The 19,409-nt window shown below is 36.9% G+C and overlaps 1 protein-coding gene across 1 annotated transcript in view; it reads left to right on the top strand.

Moving 5' to 3' along the window:
• LOC123455058 (vomeronasal type-2 receptor 116-like) overlaps positions 1 to 19,409 on the top strand; it is a 42,060-nt gene that overhangs the window by 17,761 nt on the left and 4,890 nt on the right. Inside the window, exons 3-5 of the mRNA XM_045134744.1 lie at positions 15,397 to 15,682; positions 16,051 to 16,857; positions 18,939 to 19,166. Of these exons, the coding sequence (XP_044990679.1) occupies positions 15,397 to 15,682; positions 16,051 to 16,857; positions 18,939 to 19,166 (1,321 nt within the window). The remainder of the gene's footprint in view (positions 1 to 15,396; positions 15,683 to 16,050; positions 16,858 to 18,938; positions 19,167 to 19,409) is intronic.

Below are 19,409 nucleotides of genomic sequence, written 5' to 3' on the forward strand. Positions count from 1 at the left end.
ATCTTGAAAATTGAATCCAACAACATATCAAATGTATCATCCAATTGATCAAGTTGGTTTTATCCCAAGGATGCAGTAATTGTTAAACATATAGATAAACATAATAAATCACATAAATAGAGATAAGACCAGAAATCACATGATTATTTCAATAGATGCAAAGAAAGCCTTTGACAAAATGCAAAGAGCCAATAAACATCTAACAAGGGTCTTCAGCACCTTTAGCCATCAGAAAAATGAGAATTAAAACTACTCTGATATTTTTCTCATACCCTTCAGAATAACAACTACCAAAAAAAAACAAAGAGCAAAGTACTGGCAAAGGTGTCAGAAAAGTACTCTCATTCACTGTTGATAGGAGTGTAAACTTGTACAATTCTAGAAATCAGGGTGGAAGTGCCTCAAAAGTCTGAAAATAGGGCTGGAGAGATGGCTTAACAGTTAAGCGCTTGCCTGTGAAGCCTAAGGACCCTGGTTCAAGGATCAATTCCCCAGGACCCACGTAGGCCAGATCATGTGGAGTTTGTTTTCAGTAGCTGGAGGCCCTAGTGCTCCCATTCTCTCTCTATCTCTCTCTCTCTCCCTCTCCCTCTCTGTCTCCCTCTTTCTCTCTATGTCTGTCTGTCACTCTCAAATAAATACAAAAAATAAACAAAATGTCTGAAAATATATCCACCATTTGATCCAGGGATACCACTCCTGGGTACATACCCTAAAGACTGTGCTCTTTACCACAGTGATACTTGCTGAGCAATGTATTTTGCTGCTCTTTTCACAATTGCTAAGAATTGGAATCTTCCGAGATGCCTACCTGTCGGTGTCCAGCCCTGGCTTGAAGGAGGGTCCCCAAAGACAGGTGTGAAAGGGAGCAGTGCAATAAAGACTTGGAGTCAAGTTCTGGTGCAAGCTGACAGGCTAATGCTGAAGGCAGCTGAGTTTCTCCATCTCTTTTTCTCTGTTTCTATTTTCCTCTGCTTTTCCCCTTGCTTTCTCTCTTTTATTCTTTTTCTCTTGTTTTTTTTTTTCTTTTTCTCTGCTGTCATAGCTCTTAGCTTCAGTTGTTTATTTTCTGATAATGTCATTTAAAAGCAAACTTCAGGAAAGGTACAGTTCCACAGAATTCATAGAAATTTTTGCTATTTCTTTACATCAAACAATCCCATAAATTATTTACCTCAAGTATAGTCACCAGGCCCCTATAATGATGAACTATTTTCACAATTTCTTCATGTATTTGTGGTCAAGCACTTGTGGTTTCCTGAGCTCCTACTTTCAATTACTACATTAAACGTGAGAGACAGAACAACCACAAAATTGGGGTTCCCACCATTGACCCAAGAAACCCATTTATCCCCCATACATTTCTTTTGAATTTTCTTTTGATGTCTCTCGAACACTTAGACTTTGGTCCCCGGATTGAACTCTTTCTGACCTTGGTTGCTTTTCCTGTAGGGATTCTTGGTAGAGTCATAGTTTGCTGCAATTGCCACCATTCAGAAAAATTAGTCATAGAACAAGTTTTGCATTGCTCCAGGAGGTTCACTGTTTCCTCCTCAGTGTACTACACTCCATGCCTGAATTTCCTTTAGGCTTAGGGAAAATGATTATTTCTGACCCATTTTCTTGTTTTTCCAATTCTATGCCAGAGCTTCTTTCAGACACATAGACCAACACCTCCCTAGCATCATTTTTTGCTGGAAAAGTAAATTTAGAAATTAGTGCATCAAGCAAAACACAGAAAAAGACAAACATTATACAGAAAACTATAGATATCTGTAGCACAGACAGCCAAAGATGTTTCTATAGAGGGGCCACATTGGACTCCAAGGAAGAGAAAGCTGGGCTGGAACTGTGTCATGCAGCTCTTCAGCACTCAATTCCTCGTTATCCTGAAGTGGCATGCTTGCCATCTCTGGCACCTATAGGCTGATGAATGGATAATGAAAATGTATTACATAAACACAATGGAATGCTACCCAGCAGTAAGGAAAAATTCAACAGTGAAAATTGCAGGAAAATGCATGAACAAAATCATACTAAGCAAGGTTATAGGCTCAGAAAGAAAACCACACATTCTCTCCTAACATGGAACAAATTGAATTGTGTATAAGTTGTAATAAGCATAAGAATTATTGGCAAGGAATTAGTGACACCAGGAGAACAGGGAAGGAGGGAGGGATGAATGGAGGGGATACTAGAGAGAGAAGTGGAACAACAGAATCCAGGGGGTTAAAATCTTCAGAACATTTGGGTAATGGATGTTTGGAATGTGGAAATATACAAAACTAATGATGTCATGAACAAGTACTGTAGAAAGCATTCTCTTGTTTAGTTAATTAAAAGATATAATACTTAGTAAGAGGGGCAAGAGTAGTATGGGCTGATGTACCACGGAGGGTGTGGAGAAAGCTTAACTCTAAATCTGTAAGTTTTGCTCATAAATCCCATATGGAGAACTGGGTTGCCCCACACAGTGAGCTGTTTGTCAGTGCAACCCACAGGCCCCAAGCCAAAAAAAAAAAAAAAAAAATTAAGCTATTGCCAAACCACTTGTTTATACACCATATCTTATAATGCTGGAAGGTTCTTTGTGAGCTGCTGGGTGATAATGGTCACCAACAGCATGAACAAGCAGATCCTACCATAGACAAAACCATAGCTAGCCAATGCAAGATGTACACACCAGTGCAGCAGTTGCACACAGCCTATGGGGGTAAACAAATGCTCTCTGGCTGGATCTGAGGTCTGTCCTGTGGAAGGGAGTTCATTCCTGCTTCTGAGAACCTAGTGAAAGGCCTATGAGTAGAGAGGTGTTACATTCTAGAGATGATAGGCCTCTATTCTCTGGATATTGTGAGACAGTACACCTGTCAAAAATGTTTTAAATAGGGCTGGAGAGATGGCTTAGCGGTTAAGCGCTTGCCTGTGAAGCCTAAGGACCCCGGTTCGAGGCTCGGTTCCCCAGGTCCCACGTTAGCCAGATGCACGAGGGGGCGCACGCGTCTGGAGTTCGTTTGCAGAGGCTGGAAGCCTTGCGCATCCATTCTCTCTCTCTCCCTCTATCTGTCTTTCTCCCTGTGTCTGTCGCTCTCAAATAAATAAATAAATAAAATTTATTAAAAAAATGTTTTAAATAACTATGCTTATGCCTTTTGACCCTTCCTAGTCTCATCCTTGGTTAGAAACTTGCTTTATACATATGGAACAGATAGTAGGAAAACTTAAAATTCATCAGTAGGTCATGGGGAAAAAGCCAACTGTAGCACACAAGACAAGTCATCTGTATTGTATCTGCCAGGTACAGGAGATAATACAGAGGAAAGTTAAAGGTATCTTAATTGGAAAATAAACATCACAATTTTTTTAATTAATTAAATTATCTATTTGAGAGCAAGAGAGAGAAAAAGGGAGAGAGAGAGAGAGAAAATGTGCACACCAGGGCCTCCAGCCACTGCAAATGAACTCCAGATGAATGCACCTCCTTGTGTGTCTGGCTAATATGGGACCTGGGGAATTGAGCCTTGAACTGGCGTCCTTAGGCTTCACAGGCAAGCAGTTAACTACTATGCCATCTCTCTAGCCCACATCACAAGTTTTTATACAGTAATCATTAATTCCGTCCTGATTTTCCTGTAGTTTGCTATTAAGAAAACAGCATCAACATGGTAGCTGGCATGTTTATCTATATGTATAACAATTACTGCATCGTTGGGATGAAACCTACTTGATGAAGTGGATGACACATTTAATATGTTAGTTGATTCGATTGTCAAGAATTTTATTCATAATTTCACATCTAAGTTCATGAGGGATATTGTTTATAATTTTCTTTTCTTGTGTTTCTGTCTGTTTTGGGTATTAGTACAATTTTGGCTTCATAAAGATGTAAAGGGATATTATCTCCGTGTTTAATTTTAAGTTTATTTACATCAGAGAGACAGGGAGAGAAAGAGAGAGCGAGTGAACGAGCGAGAGAGAGAGAGAGAATGGACACATCAGAACCTCCAGCCACTGCAAACAACTCCAGATGTATGTGCCACCTTTGTGTATCTGACTTACATGGGCACTGGAGAATTGAGCCTTGAACCAGGGTTCTTAGACTTCACAGGCAAGCACTTAAACACTAAGTTAACTCTCCAGCCCTTCCTTCATTTCTTCATTTGTGGGAAATAATCTGAGAAGAAGTGGTTGTAATTCTTCAATGAGGATGTGGTAGAATTTAGTAGATAATACATCTGGGCCTGAACTTTTTTTCTTGAGAGGGTTTTAATTACTTTTTCAATCTCATTACATGTTATACCTACATTCATGCATTTTGTCTCTTTTAAACTCAGATTAGGTAGGTGATATGAATCAAGAAATTTACCTGTTTTCCATATCTTTCCATTTTTTGGAATATGTGTTTTTGAAGTATGTTTTAACGTCTCTCCCTATTTCATTAATATTTATTGTAATACCATTTTCATAATGTTCTCTATTTTTGTTTTGATAAATTTGGCCATTAGTTTATTAATCTTGTTTAAATTTTAAAAAATCATCTACTAGTATCAACAATTTTTCAGTTCAAAAAAATGAGTTCAAAGGTTTCTGTACTTACCATGATTATTTATTTTTGTCTGGTATTTTGGGTTGGAATTGTTCATATTTTTCAAAAGTATTCATGTGAATGGTTAAATTATTTATTTTTGATTTCTCTATTTTAAAATATGGGCATTTAGAAGTATCATTTTTCCTCTTCAGACTGTCTTCATTATAGTCCAAAAGTTTTTGTAGGTCATGATTCATTGACATTTTGTTCAGGATATTTTAAAATCATTGTTTTTTAAACATTGATTTTTTTAAATCATTGATTTTTTTAAATATCATTGTTTAATACTGTGTTGTTAAAAGTCCAGGAATTGATATATTTTATTTTGGTTCACTTGTTGATTTCTAGTTTCATTGATTTCTGTCAGATATAATACAGGGTGTTATGTCAATTTTCCTGAACTTGTAGAGGCATGCTTTATGCCATAATGTAGGATCTGCTTTAGAGACGTTTCCATGAGCTGCAGAGAAGAATGTGTATACTATCATGATTGATGGAATATTCTATAAATGCCTGTTAAATCCATTTGATCTATGGTGTTCTTTATCTCCATTGTTTCTCTATGTTTTTGGCTAAATGCTTTGTCTCTTGACTATGTTGTGGCATTAAGATGACATATTATTGTTGTGTTTATATTTATTTGTTTAATATCAAATAAATTTTGCTCTAAAATTCTGATGCAGTTGTGTTTGGCACATAAAAGTTTATGATGGTAAAAATCTCTTGTATGTTTCCCTTAATAAGTATAAATTGTCAATTTTACCTGTCTTTATTAAAGTCTATTTTGTCAGATTGTAGAATAGCTGGAACTAATTGTTTCCCATTTTCATTTTTTTGGAATGTATTTTGATTTTTTTCTCCTTAAGTTAGTGTCTATCTTTAATCATAAATGTGAATTTCTTATAGATAGAAAATAGATGAATTCAGTTTTCTGATTCAACCTTTTAACCTGCGTCTTTTGATTGGGGAGCTGAGTCCAATAATGATCAGAGTTATATTTGAGAGGTATGAGTTAATCCCAGTTAAACTGAAGGTTTTTTGACTTTTGAGTTTCCTGTCTTCATATGCTTTATGTCTGCTGAAATTTTGATCATTAATTTTTTTTTCTCTCCAGTAGGATTTTGTGTATGTTTGTTCTCTTCAGTATGAAATATTCATTGCAGTTTTCTCTGTAGGGCTGGTTTAGCTCTCAAAAACTTATAAAGCCAGCATTTGCCATGGAAAGATATTTTATCTTCTATAACGAGGACTAATTTTGCTAGTATAATATTTTGGATTGACATCAACAGTGTTTGAAAATTTGAGATAGTCAATGCCAAACTCTTCTGGCTTTTAGTTTCCATTTGCAGAATCTGATGTACTGAGATGGGTTACCTTTGTTAGTTATGATCTGTTGTTCTCCTATAGCTCTTAGTATTCTTTCTTTGTTTTCTATGTTTACTGTCTTAAGCATTACTTGACATGAAAGTTTTTTCTCTGTTTCTTTATATATTGTATTCTAGTTTCCTCTTGTCAGCATATGTGTCAATAGTAAAAACACTTGTCTCTTGTAAGGTTCTCGAAGTGAATTCAAGTAGCAGTTATTTTCCCTCTTCATCCTTCTCTTATTTCATTTTATTCTTGCTGTCTTAGGCATGTAGTAATGGACTATAAGTATTTGGCATTACAATTTACATGCATGTGATCTGTAGAAAAATATTTCATTAATGAATCCTTGCTAATACTTATCCCTTGTTAGTTAACATTACATCAACATATTGAGCTTTCATTTGTTTGAATGGGTTTTAATAATGTGTCTTTGATTTGTCCATAAGTAATTTATGCCCCGCATCTCTTCTGGTAACTTGGAGGTTTGGAATCTGATGTATTTTCATCGTTAATGTGTTAATTGAGGCATGAACCTTTGCATTTTTCTACATATTTCCATTAATACTGTACTCTACTTCCAGTATACCAGACCACATTTATCTGGGTTTTATGCATTATCTCAAAAAGTGAGAATTTATTGTTCCATGGTCAGGATTTCATACCTGAACCCCTTTAACTCTTATCAATTATTCGATTGTTTCGTATGTTAAGTCTGTCATGTACTCAAAACTATATGACTGTTATCATCTAGATTTCCAATAGTGTACATGTGTACTATGGATTTTTGATTCTTTCAGATTAAATTTCAGTTTCTAGAGTCCCTTCATCTGTCAGGCTTTTTTGTTGTGCAGATGTGTGTGTGTGTGTGTGTGTGTGTGTGTGTGTGTGTGTGTGTGTGTGTGATGTGTTCATCTGTGTTTGTATCTGTGTGGATGCACATAGTTGTTCAGGCAAATGGAGGACAATGGTCAAACTCAAACTCAGTTGCTATCCACCTTTATTGAAACAGAACCACTAATCGGTCTGGATCTCACCAATTAGGCTAGAATGAGAAGTCAGAAAACCCCTGAGCTCTCTGCCTCTGTCTGCACAGTACTCTGATTAAAGGCCAAAAAACCCAAAAATCATTAGCTGTTTCTCCTCAAACAAGGGCAGGGTGTCTTGCATTTTACTATGCTTTATATAGAGGTTTTTACTTTTAATGTACTAATCTAAGGAACATCTGGGGCTTTGGGTATGGATATTTTTCCTGTTTATGGGACATTATTTTTTCCTGAATGTATTGCAGTTGACATAAAATTAAATATGATTTCCTATTCCTCTTGTCAATCTGTGAAACACAAATTTACTTGTGGTAATTTGCATGTGAATCAATAGCAAATTCTTACACTTGGCCACCAGTCACTGTATAGTCCAGTTTTCTAACTGATGGCATCCTATTACGTTTTTCATGGCATTTCTTCCTTTGTTCATGCTCAATGTATGATTAAAATTATAGTTCATGGAAGAACTTTCTGCATGGTGTGGTAAAATTATCCTAGGCTAATAAACTACCACTAATGTTGTAAGTACCCATTTGATTTCTTTTAATGATAATTCTTTCTTTGAGCAACAACAAACATTTTCATTTAAAATGTACTATATTGCACTTGCATTAAAAAGGAAAAGGGGAGTCATCAGGCTCTGAAACTCCATTCATATTTGTATAATGTATGTAAGAGTAGGTAACAGAATGTGGTGGACAACACGTTACTCTGATAGGCACATTAGTAAACTAAAAGGCTGTAAAATTTGTTTGGGATTGGAATGTCTAGGAAAGCATACCCATAATTCTCTTCCTTAATCAGCTTTGCATATTATTCTTATGCAGTAGTATAGCATTAATGCAATTGTGTAGGAAAGAGTAAAGAAAATTAATTCAGTCAAAGAATATGAAATAAAATTGCCTGGATAGTTCATGCTATTAAAATTTAATAAAATAGGAAAGAGATTTTGGGTCATGTAAATAGCCCAGTTGGTAAGGTGCCGGCCTTGCATTTATGAAAACAAGAATTCAATCCCCTATATCCACATAAAATTTATTTTGAATGGGATCTGGAATTAAAATCCATCAGTATAAAAATGTTAAGCTTATTACATAGCAAGCAGATTAGTATACAACTAGACATATTCTTGAGTCTATTTACTAGACAAACTATGAGGTGTGATTATTTTTACATTACAAATCTTCCACTGAAATAAATTTATATACTTTCACATATATGAAGATAATTAAATGATCAGTTATTATTTCTTATATAACAACAAACATAACATAGAAGTTGTATACAAATGTCAAAATATTCAATCACTTGTCAAAGCATTCGTTCCAGTAGAGACAATCTCTTCCAGAAGTAAATCTTTGAAGACTGCATTGCCACTTGAACAAGATTGAAAAGGGATATATATCTCCTGAACCAAACAGAAATCAATCATGTGTTTTGAAAGGCTTAAGAAATCCTGGACTTTATGTAGCTACCAGGGAAAATCATTGAGAACATATTACATATTGGCCACCCCCATATTGCTGGATATGAATGTAAAGCAAAATTCACATGTGAATACTTGAAATAGAAACTCCTGCACAGCAATATTAACATTGAATAGAGTAAAGAGACAGAGGATGGGGAAACCTGTTTTTTTTTTTTTTTTCTTTTTCTTAACTATCTTGCAATGGATAAAGCTGGAGATAAAACAACTATCAACTATTTGCCATGAAGGAGACAATGAAATCAACAAATGGGTAATCAAAGGAGCAGACACATTTCAAGAGAAATACAATAATATGCTAATAAAAGTAATCAAGGTGCTGTACAGATGACTTAGTGGTAAAGGCATCTGCCTGCAAAGCCAAAGACCCAGTTTCTATTCCCCAGTCCCAAGCGTCTGGAGTTCTCTTGCAGTGGTGGAGGTCCTGGTACACCCATTTTCCATCCACCTTCTCTCTTTTTCTCTGCCTCTTTCTCATTGTCTTTCTATCTCTCTCAAATATGTAAATAAAAATAAAAAAGATTAAAGTGCTGAGTAGTCATGAAAATGCAAAGCAGAGAAGAATTAAAAATCTTATTTCACTGAAGGGAATATGAGTGCAATGTCCAAATGACAATCAATAAACACTAGTGAGAACATGAGGAAAAAGTAAAACATTATACTTCTTTGTGTCATTAGTTTATGTCATTGTCAGTACCTTTATTGTGACTACAACTAAAGTAAAAAGAATATTATTTGAGGCAACTGTGTCAATGCTGAGTATAAACATACAGTAAATAAAGTCAGCACACATCAAAAGCACCCGCATGCTCATAGCTAGGTAAAGCAGTACGCATTTGCACCTATGTTCACATGAATGGTTGACTAAAATATAGTGCATATACGTAACATTTTCTCTTTTGAAATGAATAGGAATACATTCCTGTCATATGGAGGAAGACTGAGTCAGCACTTCAGAGGCTAAATCAATGAGCCAGACACAAAAGCACAGGTTTTCAAGTATCTTCCTGAATACTGAAAGTGGGATATTAATAGTATGTAATCAGACAGCAGTAGAAGTTCCATAAATCCAGGGTCCAGTACAACAGAGACAGAGAAGAGATGCAGGGTAAGAAGGAGAAGTCGTGGATATGTACCGTCATATTCAACACACGTATATACACAAAGTCTCAATGAATCACAATACTATAAAAATAAATGTGTCACCTAATGTAGATATTAGGCAAAAAGAAGCATATGAATGAATACAATTATTTCCATGACTGATGGCACATTTATGTATGGAATATTTATAGTAAAAATGTCCTATATTTCTATTGAAGTTATAGGAAGTTGACTATAAACATCAGAAAAGTTTGAATTATGATTGATAGTCCACTTTATTTTATATAAAAATACATCACCAATTATGTCATAGTGATAGTTTGTTAAGAACAACTGTAGACCACTGCTTAATTTTAATTTTTCATTAGTAATATGTAGAGTGCGCATAATTTTTATAAATATTATTTATTTTGTTGCAATGACAGAAGTCCCAAATGGAGTGAAAGAGTGACAGCAACACACACACACACACACACACACACACACACACACACACACACAGACAGAGAGACAATGATGGTGCCAGGTCCTCTGGCTACTGCAAATTCCACGTGCATGTGCTTCTTTGTGCACATGACTTTAAATGGGTACAGGGGAATTCAACTCAGGCTGGCAGACTTTGCAAGAAATCACTATCACTCACTGAGCCAACTCCCCAGTCACAGATACTTGGACATAATCACCTCTCTTTACATTCTCTTTCTCCCTTCAACTGACCCTTTTTTACATTAAAACTAACCACTCTTCTATTTCCATGTCTTTGTGTGTATTTGTGTATGTGACACTCGAGTTTTACTAGAGTTACTTGCATGAGCAAACATGTGGGTTAATATAGGAGCATGGGCAAGTTACCTGTGGGTATATCGGTGAAGAAGTATCACCTTTGTGTACTCAATACACACATATCTCAAGTAACATTTGTTAAAATAAAAAATTCAAAATTTAAAAAGTTATTTGAGTGTCTGGAGAGATGGCTCAGTGAATAAAGCACTCACTGCTGAAGCTCAGGTACATGGCTTTGATCCCCTGACCCTGTCTAGTAAGTCAGAAGCTGTGGCAGGCTTCTGTAGTTCGACCACACCGAGGCTGATGCAATATATGAGACAGAGACAAGAGAATATTCTGGAACCTGAAGGCAACTAGAGGACATAAAGCATTAGCATGAGCAAATATACAATCACACATGCACAAATAATAATAAAAATTTAATCAAAACTCTAAAGTGTCATTTCACAAAAAAAGTTAAAAATAGGGCTGGAGAGATGGTTTAGCCATTAAACGCTTGACTGTGCAGCCTGAGGACCCCAGTTTGAGGATTGATTCTTCAGGACCCACATTAGCCTGATGCACAAGGTGACACACGCATTTGAAGTTTGGTTTGCAGTGGCTGGAGGCCCTGGTGGGCCCATTTTCTCTCTCCATCTGCCTCTTTCTCTCTCTCTCCATCGCTCTCAAATAAGTAAAAATAAACAATTTTTTTTTAAGTTAGAAGTATATAGCAAATAAGTGAGAAGCAAAGCCATCAATAATCAGCATTTCTCAGCCTTTTAGGAAAAGATTAAATTTAGACATGGAAATTGTTAAAATTCATTTGCTGTTTTCTGAAGCAAACATCTGAATATGATATATGTCAATGTGAACACCTAAAATTTTATGAATTTAAGCATTTGTCTACTAAAACACAATACTTGAGATAATCACCTTAAGAAGAGGAAAGTTTTTGTTGGCCTCAGAGCCTGGGAGATTTCAACCCACAATTTGAGGTTTTGGTATCTAGTGCTTTTGTGAATGTAGAAAACCAGAGTATCATAGGGAAGTAGTGTAACAAAACACTCATGTCACTATAGGGATGTAAAGAAGAAAATGATGGAAACATTGAGATTCCACAATGTATGTTGGGAGGTCACTGTCTGAGTGTGAAATTTCCCCAGTGCATCACTTCAGTACCTCACAAGATTCCAGCATGTGACAAACATACTATCCAATCGCTCTTAGAATATGATACAGTTAAACTACAGCCCTAATTTAATGTTCAAAATTATATCAAAGAAGCTACAATGTTCATTCACCAAACAAGTATTATAAAAAGTATAATAAAGTATTATTGAAGCTACCACGAGAGAGATTCATATTGCTTAGGTACTGAAATTCTTATGGGTAAATTCATCAGATGAACAGGAACATAAAACATAATTTCTTGAATTGCATATAAAATTCCCATTAAATATACAAATGAAATAGCTAGGTGTAACTAATAATTGTTCATATAACTGATTGCCTTTAAAATTACATCACTGTATTGGTTAAAGATGTAAAATCAACGCCTAGAGATGCAATGGCAGAAATATATGCAAATCATTTTTATATCTCATCTGGGAGAAAATACCTGTGGAGTGGATATGCTGAAGTATAAACAAAAGGAAGAGTGTGACCTTGTAACCATTTAAGACAGGAGCAAATAAGACGTGACTGAGTCTGAGATAGTTTGTATCACAGACCCAAACCTAAAAAAATGTTGAAAAACAGCATGGAAAATATTTTAGGAAAAAAAGCAGCAAATCTGGTTCTTAAATAGATCAATGATTACCCTAAATACTCCCATAAAATTCTCAAAACAGTCAAAGTTTACCACATTGTCATGATATTTATAATGGAAATAGAAATAAATATAACAATTTATTAAAAATTTATTTATTTATTTATTTAATTGAGAACAACAGACAGAGAAAAAGAGTTAGAGCAAATAGCCAAACAAGGGCCTACATTCAGTGCAATTGAACTCCAGAAGAATGCACCACCTTGTGAATCTGGCTAGCGTGGGCCCTAGGGAATTGAGCCTTGAACCGGGATCCTTAGGCTTCACAGGCAAGCGCCTAACTATTATGCCATCTCTCCATCCCACATCACAAATTTTTATACAGTAATCATTAATTTGGTCCTGATTTTCCTGTAGTTTGCTATTAAGAAAACACAATCAACATGGTAGCTGGCATGCCAATATTTTGCCATGTTTCTCAAGAATGATAACTCCAGGATCAATCCATTGACAAACTAATTATCTGTTCAGAACAATGTTCATGTTTATTATTAAAATAATAAAGAATCCCCTACACCATCATATGGTAAATGAAATAATCTCATAAATGATTATAAGAATGGTAGCATTTACTATCACATTGCTGGGACAAAACATGAACTGGAACAAGCTTATGAAAGGAAAGTGTTTATTTTGGCACAAAGTTTTTACAGGAAGCTTCAGTATGGTAGAGAAGCATATTTAGTATTGATAGCCAGGTATCACATCAGCTGGGAGGAAGCAAGAGTGATGCAGATAATACAAGCAAGAGAGGCTGGATGATAAATCCCATGGCCCACACAAGTCTCACACCTCCTCCAGCAAGACTTTCTCTGAAGGCCACACCAGTAGGATATAAGTGTTAGGCAGAATCACAAACACTTGAGGCAATGAGGACCACTCCACATTCAAACCAGTACATTCAGCCACTTGCCCCATAGACTCATGGCCTTCTCCTGACTCCAAATGCATTCAGTCCAACATTAAGAGTCCTCATAGTCTTTACAAGTGCCCACACTGTTCAAAAGTCCAAAGTCTCATCAGGGACACAAGACCTTATCTTAACTGTGAACTCAGTAAAATCAAAACAAAAGTCACTTAGGCCTTCACCACATCATGGCACCAAGGAAACATTCCCATTCACAAAAAAAAAAAAAAAAGAGAGAAAGAAAAGAAAATGAGGGAAGAGTAAGTAAAGACTAGAGCAATGCTAGATCACAAATAAGCATAGATGGATTGGAGAGATGGCTTAGCAGCTAAGGCCCTTGCCTTCACAGCCTAAGGACCCATGTTCAGCTCTCCACATCCCTCATAGGCCAGATGCACAGAGGTGAGGCAAGTGCAAGGTCGTATATGCCCACTAGGTGGCGAAAGCATCTAGAGTTTGATTGCTATGGCAGACGCTCTAGTGTTACACTTTTCTCTCTCTCACTCTCTCAAATGAAAAAAATATGCTTAAAAAATAAGCATAGAACTGTGTAGGGATGGATTAGAGGTTCAGGAATTTGCCTACAAAGACAAAGGACCCAAGTTTGAGTCCCCAGAACCCATTTTAGCTAGATACACAGGGTATGCATGCATCTGGAGTTCATTTGCATTGGCTAGAGGCACTGGCATGCCCATTCTCTCTCTCTCTATCTTTTTCTCTCTCTTTCTCTCTCTCCCTCTTTCTCTGTCAAATATATATACTTGGCATATATATGTATATATGGCATTAAAATCTAAATTTTCCTCTCTGTCATCTGAGTCATAAGATGAAATCCTCTGGGCTCCAAAATACTTCAGCCTCTATGTCCCTCCATCTCTGTTGCTTGTAGCCAGGACAGGGTCTTCTTAAGCAAGAAGATTCCTTTGTTGTTGCCTGGCATCTTCAAAATTATGTAGTATCAATTGTAACCCATATCATGGGCTCAGGGGTCTCCCTACAGGGTCCTTTATTTTTATTCATATTTTCTACCCTCTATGACTTCTGAAATAATGGTATAAATTAATGCCGCAAACTTCCGGCATCCTAATGCTTCCAAAACCACTACCTGTTAAGGAATACCAACATAGTTGTAAATCCAATATGATTTTTAAGAACATTCATCTCCTTCAGGATTCTTCCTTCCGTTCTTCCTTTGAAATGAACCAGCACTTCTCCTACTATCAAGAAGAGAACAACTTGCATATCCTCAATGATGTTAACCTTTTAAAAATATTTCAGCTAAAGGAGCCTAAGAGAGCCCACACAATAATCTATGACAAACTCTATATCCTTCATATCTTTCTACTCTGTGATTTCCTCCATCAAACAATTGTCCATTACTCTTAAGTTCAACATTGCTCAAATTTCTTGCACATGTGTAGACTTCAGCCAGCCTCTCTACCATAATATCACACAAACTGCTTCTAGCCAATTTCGCAAAAAACATTCTCTTTTCACTCTGAAACCTCAAATGGCAAGCCTTCCCAGTTCACACCTCAATCTGCATTTAGGTTTTTCAAACACTTACTAGAATATTCTACCAAGCAATGCTTCTAGCACTGCTTGTGTAGTCCAAGTTACATATGCTTCCATCTTCCTCTAGAAACCCAGTTCTAAAAGGCAAGAACCAGGTAGTCAGGATTATTTCACCAAAATCACTGCAATTCTCATTACCAATTTTAGTAGCAGTTAACTTCTCCTTGCTGGGACAAAATGCTTGACAGGAAGTAGACTAGGAGAGTAAAGTGTTTACTTCAGCTCCCTGGAACTTAAGAGAAATTATAAGGGGAAATTTCATAACAGTGTGGGCACATACCGAGAATAGACAGCATGAACTCACATTTTTCGACCTCAGCTGAAAGAAACAGCAAGAGTAAGCTAGTATGTAATGTCAAGGGGGTGGACTATAAAAGCCAGACCCACCCATGGTGACACACCTCCTCCAGCAAAGCTCCTCCTGCCAATGGTTTCACTACTTAGGGATTGAGTCTAAAACTTAGTAATAAACACATGGGGTACAGAGAACATTTCACATTCACACCACCACAACAATGAGAATAAACTTATTTATAATTGTTTTACTCTTAAGAGTTTTCAATTACTAGCTTCTAAAGATGTCATGTCCCCCCATCCTCATAATAGAAGGAACATGATCAATAAGAGAAGTTCAGGGAGAATGTCATTTGGTACATAATGTTCAGTGTGCTTGATATGAAGCTTATGAATGACACGTCATCCATGATGATGATTGTGCTCCCCTTTCAGATTGCCAATCAGAAGGTTCCAGCATGTGCTGGCATTGATTTTTGCCTTGGAAGATATTAACCATAACTCCCAGCTACTACACAATGTGTCGTTGCAATTGCATTCCATTTCTAAGATTTGTAAGAGTTTTTCTGTGTTTGGTATTGAAGATGAAATTCCAAATCTCATGAAGGATGCTCCGAATTATATGTGTGAGCAGAAAGCATGTCAGATAGCACTTACAGGACCCTCATGGGCAGGATCTGCCAGAATAGCACCACTCATGCAGCTCTATGCAAGGCCACAGGTGAGTCTGAGTCTACAGAGGGAGTTGAAACTCAGTCTCCTAGTGGCATTTTCTAGTAACTGGACAAGGTTCATGCCTATGTTGATCATGATTTTAACTGAACTGGTAAACACTCAGAGTTGGTGGATTATTAACCTTTACTTGCTTGAAATAGAAAAGAAGAACAAGGTAAGAGAAAATGAGATTCACTAGAGGATGCACTGGTCAGCAATTTCCTATCAGGTTCTGGGAAATAAGATATTACTGTGGTAATAGCATGAACAAGATTTTCTTCCATTTTCTGCTGGTTTAAAAGGTCAGTCAGAAGTTACCTTGTGCCTGACAAAATCCTTCTCCTTTTGTAGAGTCCAATGTTCTGTTTTCTTTAGATTTCCTACGGACCATTTCATCCTACACTAAGTGACCGGGAGAAGTTTCCTTATCTTTATCAGGTGGCTCCCAAGGATACAAACCTGCCCCTTGCCATGGTTTCCTTGATGCTTCATTTCAGCTGGACATGGGTGGAGCTGTTCATCTCAGAAGATGACCAAGGCTTTCAATTTCTCTCTAACCTGAGAGTAGAAATGCAAAGATATGGCATCTGTTTAGCATATGTGAATATGATCCCTGTAAACATAGATATGTTATTGACAGCTCTTATAAATTTGCGTTATCCAATCTTCACATCATCAGCAAATGCTGTTGTCATTTATGGTGACATTAACCCTATTATGGAAATGAGCTTTAGAAAATGGGAATGTTTAGGCACATGGAGAATCTGGGTCACCACCTCACAGTGGGATCTCCTCCCATGTGAAGGAAACTTCATCCGTTTCTCATTCCGTTGGTCTTTCACTTTCGTACACCACCATGGTGAGATTTCTAGTTTAAAACCTTTTATCCAGACAATGAACTTTTCCAAATATACAGAAAACATTAATTCTGTAGGATCAAGGTGGATAGGTTTTAATTGTTCTCTCTACAAATCGTACTATGAAAAACTGAACAACTATTCTTCCAACCCTTCACTGGAGTGGTTTTCAAGGCACAGCTTTGACATGGACATGGATGAAGAATTTTACAACATCTACAATGCTGTGTATGCTGTGGCCCATGCCCTCCATGAAATGATTCTTCAACAAGTAGATTCTCAGAGGATAGGAAATGAGTTTATGAAATATGGTTCATGCACTCAGGTATAGTGTCTTAAAATCACTGGTACTTACTTTCAACCAATATGTCATCCTCAATGTTGTCAAGACATGCTCACGCCTATTCCTCTAGGATTCTTTGTTTCAGTTACAAGGTTTTCTGTATTTTGTCACGTCCAAGCAAGTAAAACTCTATGTGTGTATACGTCATGAAAAAGACTATGACTGAGCTTTGCTAACAGACATCTCCTCTAGGGAAGCTAAGACAGAAATATTACTGTGGGTTGAGGCAAGGCTAGGCTACAAAGGATGAGTTCCAGTTCACACTTGGCTAGTGAGAAACACTGCCCCAAAATTAAAATAAGTAACTAAATAAATTTAGTGTAAATCAAGGAAACTTTTAGTGACCTTCAATGATTTTGGAGAAAGATGACCTCCATATAATGCTTAAGTTTGGTGGTGTTGACCTGGAATTCAGTATGTTGTCTCAGGGTAGCCACAACACGTAGTGATCCATGTCATGGGTTTAAAGGCATACATTACCAGGTCTGGCAACTTTTTCTTTACTTGAAATATAAACACAGATTTTACCATATAAACTATAAATGAAGAGCTGGTAAAATCCTGCTCCTCAAGTAACAAGAACAAGGTGGATTGCGGGGGCGAGGGTTGTTTGCTTATCTAAAGCAGGGTCTACACTGGAAATAACTCTGTAACCCTAGACTGGCCTGGATCTCACAGTGATCCTACTAACTCAGCCTCCCAAAATGAGGTGTTAAGGGCCCAGAAGGTCCTTGAACCCCATACCATGGGTTCATGTCTACTATTAACCAAAAGTAATGAATAAAATAAGACTTAGAAGAGTAATTAATAAATTATTATATTTATTTAATGAAGTACAGAAACAAGAGAAGGAAAATGACTGCTTGCACATAGCTTGAGAGCCCACATGATGGTCCTGAAGAAAACACAGAAAGGAATGAAAGGAAAGTGCAAAGAGCTCTTGCCATGTGGAGAGCGGGAGGGGTAAAGAGTCCATGTGGAAAGTAGGTGTTAGGGGGACCCGCCTCAGCTCAGCCCAGCCAGGCCAACGCAAGGAGAAATTCAACATAAGTTTGAATGGATTACCAAGAAAAAGAGGTTTGTAACCTCACATGCATCTCTTTATAAGCTTATAGTGGTGGGCCCTACCTTCTGGCTAAGGTGAGCCAGAGAGACAGTAAGTGGTCTGGGCTAGGGGCTGTCTCAGGAAGAGGCGACTCATGACACCAAGTTTCAGGGGCTGAACTTCAGAAACTACAATGATAGGACTAGATTTAAATCCCAGGAGAAACTCCCTCCCAGTAGGGGTCCAGGCTTTGTGTGGAAAAACAGACCTAAGGAAGAGATGAGAAATCAGATCATGTTTTGATCTCTAGCAAAGTAGAAACTAGAAGGATAGGTCCAAAGAGATTCCAGCTTCTAACTTTCAGGTGCCCAGGTAACCTAGCTGCCTAACAAAGCTGCCTGACTCTCTCTCACTGGGACTAAAGATATGTACTGACATGCCTGCTTCTAAAAACTGTTTTTAGGAATCTGGGAGAGAGTTTCCATAGTTGGCATAAAGTAGTTCCTCCAAAACTAACCATGTACCCAATCTCCTTTTCATGTCTGAAGCTCTAAAAGCAACCAGAGACGATTTAGATGTTGATACTGATATTTTTCACAGTGTATAGTCTACCTATTATTTCTTTAGCAACTGTTTTGTCATTTTTTGTAAGACAAACTATTATCATTTTCTATTTTCCTTTGATTTTCAAGGTAGGGTTTCACTCCAGCCCCAGCTGACTTAGAATTTATGCTGTAATCTCAGGGTGGCCTTGAACTCACAGTCATCCTCCTACTTCAGCTTCCTGAGTGCTCAGATTGAAGACATGTACTTCCACACCCATCTAAGAAAGTAATATTATAAAAACCATAACGCTATTTTTAAATGATCTGTGTAAAGTCACGTATTTTACCAGTTTGTTTTCAGCAGTGAATGTGCATAGCAAGGAAGAAGTATAAAATAAAGGGCATTCCCTACATCATGCATTCAGTCATGGCATGTGGGCCTTTCTAGTCATGGAATAATGTGTATTTTTTAGGTACATGCTTTTCTGAAGAATGTTCTCTTTATTAACCCTATTGGAGATGTAGTGAATATGAACCCCAAAGGACAAGTAAGTGATGAGTATGATGTTCTCAACATTTGGAATTTCCCCCATGGAATTGATTTAAAGGTGAAATTAGGACAGTTTTCCCCACATTTTCCACATGGTCAGCAGTTGTATTTACCTGAAGACACGGCAGTGTGGGACACAGGAAGTAGACAGGTGGGTTGTCCTGTGGTGTTGCTTTACACTAGACATTAATGACCACACTCTTTTGGAATATGTGTTTCCTCATCATATATTGATTCCTAGATATACTTTATAAAATTTTTAAATATTAGATAACAACTGTAATTTTTCGTGATTTTGTTTCTATATGATTATATAAAGACATTATACAACATAGCAAAATTACTATGATCATCAAGCACTAAAAATATATTTTTCATGGTCCAATCATCTAAC

This window comes from Jaculus jaculus, chromosome 15 (genome assembly GCF_020740685.1).
Source record: "Jaculus jaculus isolate mJacJac1 chromosome 15, mJacJac1.mat.Y.cur, whole genome shotgun sequence".
In the NCBI taxonomy this organism is placed as follows: domain Eukaryota; kingdom Metazoa; phylum Chordata; class Mammalia; order Rodentia; family Dipodidae; genus Jaculus; species Jaculus jaculus.